Source organism: Solanum tuberosum, unplaced genomic scaffold (genome assembly GCF_000226075.1).
Source record: "Solanum tuberosum cultivar DM 1-3 516 R44 unplaced genomic scaffold, SolTub_3.0 scf00576, whole genome shotgun sequence".
Classification (NCBI taxonomy): Eukaryota; Viridiplantae; Streptophyta; class Magnoliopsida; order Solanales; family Solanaceae; genus Solanum; species Solanum tuberosum.
This window is the reverse complement of record NW_006239506.1, coordinates 13,877-20,935: the sequence shown is the minus strand read 5'-3', so window position 1 is coordinate 20,935 and position 7,059 is coordinate 13,877. Positions and strand designations below refer to the sequence as shown.

Below are 7,059 nucleotides of genomic sequence, written 5' to 3'. Positions count from 1 at the left end.
ACCACGGCTCGTGGTGGTGCCCGTGGTCCCTTGAATAGTGGGCCTCTCCACCATGTTAAGCCCTCAAAGGCCCAAGGCATCTTCACGGAGGCTCCCACGATCCGTGGTGCACACCACGAGTCGTGGTGGAGCTCGTGAAGATGAGGCAGCACCTAGGCAAAGTGTCCTTGCCTCCCTTGAGACCAAGTGATCTTCACGCCCAAGAATACGGACCGTCTAGGGCACCACTGGTCGTGGTGGTGCCCGTGGTCTTTGGGGCAGTGAGCAGCCAACTTGGGACAACCTTGACTTTTTGGCTAAGGCTTGCCCCTTTTGGCTTGGCTCTTTGTCTAGCACCCTCAACTAACCTAGAGTAGGTCTTATAGCATAGAGTCTAACACGTGTCTTGACGTTGACTCCTTAAACCCCTTTTGACACAAGACTAGGGCAACATTACACCACTAAAACACGTTAGCTCAAAAGACTAGTCTCCGAACGTCATAGTCGTCCCTTGACGTTCAACCTCAAAACTCTTTAAACTAAACCTTAAAAGCCAAAACTCCTCATTTTAACAAATTACCAACTTCCAAAACACATGCGAAGCTCTAGTTCATCCTATTTCATTTTAGGGTCATCACAAGAAGATTTCACTAGAAAACAAAGTAAAGCTTAATGTTGACCAAACAAATCATATGAACTTACATGCTTGGGTCCAGTAATCTCAAATTAGGTTTTGGACTGTCATCACATATATACATAGCATATGCATAATCATAAACAAGGATTGTGCCATTGTCTTTAGAAAACGACGCCACTTTAGTCAGCTGCGCGCCTAATGCTGCCAAATCAGTTGGATTATTTCAACCATTTATATTAAGTTCTAGCTTGTTTTGTGAATATGGATTGATTATGTTATATTTTGTAATACTATTATATTTAAACAATTTAGTTAATATTCTCATATAAAATTTACACATGAAGGATTCATAATCTTGAATCAAACAAAGAAAGTTGTACATGCAATTATCTATTACAAATAAATATGAGTTTTTCAAGTGTACCCCGTGAAATTGACAATAATACATTATCCATCTTAAAGAAGCCACTAATCAATATTTCTACGTTATGAAATACAATTTTTATTCGGAAACAACATCTTGATATGTATGTGGATATAAGGAGGAGACTATAGTTTCTTAAAAATAACTTTAAGATATGAAACAATATTTACAAATATAATCAATGTTACTTATGTTTACCTATAAACTATATGTTATTGAACTATTAATGTAACATCTCGCTAATTGAAATAACTAGGAAGGAGTTAAAAGTTGGAGAAAGAATCATTTTTGGAAAGTATATGAAAATCTGGAAAATTGTGAAGTATGTTAGTTGGGTTTTTCGCCAACTTCAAACAAACATAACTCCTAGCTCAGGATGAGTTAGGTGTACTTCCAGGTATGGTTGCAAAGCTCTTGGAGTAATATTTTCAACGCCGTTGAGTTTGCGCGATTCCAAGTTTGTATGAGTGAGATATGCCCTTTAAAAGTTGGGTTGTTCAATTAAGGAAAGTCTAATCCAGATTTTGGAAGGGTAGTTTAGTATTTACCTTACCCAATTAATTTAATTCATTTTAATGAATTAATTAAGGGTCAAATCAGAATGAGATCAGTTTAGTCAATTGGAAATTCACGCTAGGGCTGGAGAAAAGAGAAAAGAGGAGAAAGGAGAGGAAAAGCTCAAGATTCGCCAAGATCGTGCAATTTGGTTGTGAATTTCACCAAGGAATTTATCTTACAAGGTATGTGAGTCTTTCATAGCGTTGGGTTCGTTAACCCACGTGCCAAACATGTTTAGTTCAGCGAAATTCATCCTAAAAGAGTTTGAAAGTTGATGATCTTGACATGTATTCTTGAATTTGAATGTTGTTCTTGAATTGGGCTGAATTGAGGAGTTTCTGAGATCTTTACGTTGAGTTTTGGAGTTGTTTTGAGTTAGGTTCTTGAGTACATATGCTGGGTATTGGAATCTAAAATGAATTTGAGAACAATAGTCGAGATTAGGCGAATTGGGGTTGGAAAATGAAGAAGGAAAAGTCGAGCGGGTTTTGGCACGCAAGTCCGCGTCGTGCTCCCCCAGTGAACAAAAATTAGGACGCGGATTCCTCTATCTCAAAATTTATTTTCGCGAGCAAATATTTTAATGCAACTCCGTGTCGCGGACTTGTTCCAAAACGGTAATTTCGTGAACTTTACTCATGTTTAGCTATCTAAAAACACTCCTAAATATCATGAGATTTTTCCTATCACAATTCATAATCCTTGAATTCATAATCCTTGAATCCATAATTCAATTCAAGGAGAGTTAAGAGTCAATTCAAGTAAAGTTAAGAGTCAAGTCAAGAGAAGTTCATCAAAGTTTTCAAAGGTCTTTTACAAACGTTTTAACTTTGTTTTAAGACTTAAAGTTCAAGTGGAGTAAAGAGTAAAGATTGAAGTTCATTTCTTCAAAGAAGTATATGGGGACTATGTATTCCCAAAGAGTTTAAAAATGTTTTCACATTTGAGAAAGAAAGGGAACATCGATTCCAAGAGAGCTTTTAAGCTAAGTTTTTGAGTAATTATCTCAAACCAAAGAAAGAAGTTTTGTTTTACAAACATATGAGCTAAGATATTTTGGGAGTAGTATTGAGCACTGATATGGAGACGAGTTTGAGTTCAGATAACTCACGTCTCCATAAACCATGTAGCCATCATGGGTAGTAAAGAATCATACTTTTTATATGACTCCTTAAGATGCTTTTAGCATAAGCTAGTAGATCCACTAATTTAAGTAGTTCTATATGACGGAAAAGTAAAGGACAGTTCTGGCAGCGTGGGCAAGACGTTGTATAACCACTTAGGCTCATAGTGGTGGTTGTCGGTTAGAGAATCTCCCACAGAAACTATATTACTTTATTATATGAGTAAAGTTGAGTTTGTTATTGCAATTTGTTTAACGAACTAAGTTGTTTTCTACTGTTTTAAAGGCTTTCTATATATTGCATGTGTTTTATTATTTTATATTGAGTTAAGTTATCCAGGAGTTGAGAGGAGCCAAGGTAAGTGTTTCTTTCAGAATCTTTTCAAGCTTAAGTTGTGTTTAGCATTCCAACTCGCATACTTGTACATTCAATGTACTGATGCCAGTTGGCCTGCATCTTATTATGTTGCAGACACAGGTAACCAGGATCAGCATCCAGCACCTCGTTAATCAGGTTCAGCATTCAAAGTCAGTTGGTGAGCCTCCTTGCTTTCCGGAGGGCTCCTTTTTATCATTTGCTTTCTAGTTTTCAGTTCTTAGGATGATCGGGGGTCCTGTCCCGACATCCCTCTTTGTTTTAGAGGCTTCATAGACAATCAGACCGTTGTAGTTCAGTTGTCTTTACATTTTCATTTCATATGTTAAGACTTGAGCTGCCATTTTGGCCAAGTTGAATGTTTGACTTTTAAACATTCTTAATTATTCAAGTGAGTATAGTAATTGATCATTATAAATACGCATATAATCTTCCGCTGAGTTAGTAAGCCAGGCCAAGGGTTCGCTTGGGGCCAACAATGGTTCTCGAGTGCCAGCCATGTCCAAGGTGTAGGTTCGGGGCGTGACAATTAAAAATATAAGGAAAGTGCCACACTGAGTACAAGATATATGAGAACTACATAAGAAAAATGTTATACCAATTCAATTGACTATTTATAGCTACAAACAATTACCCTTTCCTAAATTTAGTCACTTATTACTTGCATGTTTTAGCATTCATCTATATCATTTTAAAAAATTGTACTAATTAACATGGGACACACGTGTTCAGAAATTAGTATTATATATACACACAAACCTAAGCATAATGCTTGTATCTCTATAAGATATAAGTGTGCATGTTTCCTTTTTTCTTAGCTTCCAAAATGGAGTATCAACATTTTCCCTTCTTCATCTTTATCTCACTTAGGGGTGTTCACGGTTTGGATAAAAACCGATCCAAACCGATAAAATAAAACCGATTTTATTTGGGTTTGGTTTGGTTTGGTTTTAGATTTTGGAAAACCGGTAGTATTTGGTTTGGTTATGGTTTTATTAGAAAAAAACCGAAGAAATAACCGAACCGAACCGATGAATTATATACATATATTTTATTAATATACATACTTAATATATTATTTTTATAAACAATTTTAAAGATCTTATATATGTTTTCATTAAAATTTCTTTATACTTTACTTATTGAAAGCAAGAATGCCCAAGGTGAAAACATTTATCTTATTGATTTCATGTATATGAGTGTCTATGTCAATTCTTTGTGGGACTGAAAATGTTATTGTCTCTTCCTTCTAGGCTAATATAGTGAATTTTAAAGCTTTATTGATAGTCAATTCAGTGATTGAAAGTTCGGTAATTTAAGTCATTCTAACTATTTTTTGTTTAGAATGGATTGTTGCACTTTTTTCACCTTTTGAATGAATTGTTTCTTTATTTTTGTGTATGGTTAACAACCGAATAACCGAACCAAACCAAACCAAAACCGATAACCACAAAACCGATAAATGTATATTATATTTGGTTTGGTTTGGTTTTGATATTTTAAAACTGATTAAGTGGTTGGTTTGATTTGGTTTTGACCAATAACCGATCCAAACCGACCCGTGAACACCTCTAATCTCAGTTGTTCTCTTCCTCTCCTCTTTCTTCCTTGTATCTCAAAAATGGAAGAAATCAAAATCACCAAATAAAACATTGCCTCCTGGATCATGGAGACTACCTTTTATAGGAAACTTGCATCAATTAATGAGTGATCTACCACATCGTTCACTTAGAAATCTATCGAAAAAATATGGCCCAATCATGCACTTACGTCTTGGGAATATTTCAACAATTATTATATCTTCATCGGAAATGGCAAAAGAAATTATGAAAACTCAAGACCTCCATTTTGTAGATAGGCCACAAATTATGTCCACAAGTATCATATTTTATGATTGCACAGACATAGCCTTTACTTCATATGGAGATTACTGGAGAAATATGCGAAAGGTTTGTGTCCTAGAACTTCTTAGTACAAAAATGGTCAAATCATTTGCTTCAATTCGACAAGAAGAGATATCAAATCTCATTTCATCTCTCCGTTCCAGTTCCAGTACACCTGACTCATTGATCAACTTATCCAACAAATTGTATAATAGAGTAATTTTTTTTTTTTTTTTGCATGTATCTATATTTTTCATATTTGTGAATGGTTAGTAATAATCTTTTTCAGAAATATATATATATATATATGTCCTTAATTTTTATATGTTTGGAATTGTTTCATTCTTCATTATGTTAGCTAGATTTTGATTGATCTTTTAGTTTCATATCCAATATGGTCATCAAATTAGGCCCCCTTGACCTTTTCCGGGAGTAAATAAAACTTCACAATCCAGGCCAATAGGATATTAATAAAATTGTTTCTAAAATTATTGTTAATTGTATTGAGCCTTGGCTTGATATTTAATTGATCTAGCTAGGACGTCGTATGTGTTGGGGATCGGATAATGTTGTTATGGTTAAAGAATTCAAAAATTGGAAATTCCTTATCATAAATCAATTCATGTCATTATCGGTCCAAAGCATCTAACATACGTTACTTAAGTTGTGATGGTGACTATTCCAACGAGAGACAATGCATGTGGTTAGTTGGCACTTGAGACACACAACTTGTATGTTACTATACCTTATGCACCAATTGCAATAATTGAATTGCAAGCTTTACCTCGTATAAAGGTTCAAATATATGTCATCTAACTTTGAGAAAATGCTTATTTGTGTCATTTAAATTTGAAAAGAGACTTATTCATTTCATTATTTGTTCATTGAAAACAGTTCTAATTTTGTAAAATTATTTTTTACACGTGGTTAATTATGATTCGAACACGTCATTAATTAATTAATCATGTTTTTTTTAGCTCAAATATGTCATTGAGCTTTGACAAAAAGGTTCATCTATGTCATTCTTTAAAAGTTTGACTCATATATGTCATTTCAGTGAACAAATAATGTTTCTGAAACGAAAATGACATAAATAAGTCAAACTTTTAACCGTGACATAAATGAATCTTTTCTCCAGTTCGATAGCATATTTGAACATTTTCCATCAAATATAGATCGCCTTTACCCTTTGGAAACTGAGACGGATTCTCTGCTGCAGGTAAAAGAGATGCTTGCATTCGATAATCTTCTTGTTGACTGCAGGTATTTGATAACTTTGTTGAATAGTCTATTAGTTCAGCGTGTTTTATCGACTTTTTGGCTGAAATTAGCTAGCATGGGATTGGAAGCAGCAAATATCTAAAACGGAAAAGGGTCAAAATTGCCCCTGAACTATATGAAATAGACCACTTATACCCTCCGTTACATTTTGAGCTCAAAAATACCCTTACTCTTATCTCTAGAGACCACAAATACCCCTCAAAAGTTAACAACCCAAATTTTTAATGACATGGCAAGCCATGTGTGACTGATCCTTCCTCCTAAGCTGCCAACTAGGATTACCATTAACTTTTTAAAAAAATCTAAATCTCCTAAAATTGTATTAATCCAACAAAAAAAACAAGAACAAAGTTAATATTATCGAGTCGTAAATTTTCCCTCATACATACAGAAGATACAGGTATGTTATACAAAAAATCATCCTATCAAGTTAGATATATTATATATTAGTTATTTATCAAGTGGAAATATACTTGGTTAATAGTTAAACTACGATGAAAAAAATACTTTTAACGGCAATAAATATAAATATTAATAAAGAGTGGTAAATATTTACGTAATTAAAAATAAAAGGTTTTTAATTAAAAATATAAATATTTTTTATGTAATTAAAAATAAAAGATTTATTTCTAATTTTAGAAGGATTTCTAATTGTTGGAAATCCTAGTTGGCAGCTTAGGTGGAGAGATCAGTCCCACATGGCTTGCCATGTCATTAACAATTTGGGTTGTTAACTTTTGAGGGGTATTTGTGGTCTCTAGGGATAACAACGGGGGTATTTTTGATCTCAAAATGTAA

The 7,059-nt window shown here is 34.0% G+C and overlaps 1 protein-coding gene across 1 annotated transcript in view; it reads left to right on the top strand.

Moving 5' to 3' along the window:
• LOC107058662 (premnaspirodiene oxygenase-like) overlaps nt 1-7,059 on the top strand; it is a 31,447-nt gene that overhangs the window by 15,812 nt on the left and 8,576 nt on the right. The window contains 1 exon segment of the mRNA XM_015304651.1: nt 4,679-5,046. Within this exon segment, the coding sequence (XP_015160137.1) occupies nt 4,679-5,046 (368 nt within the window).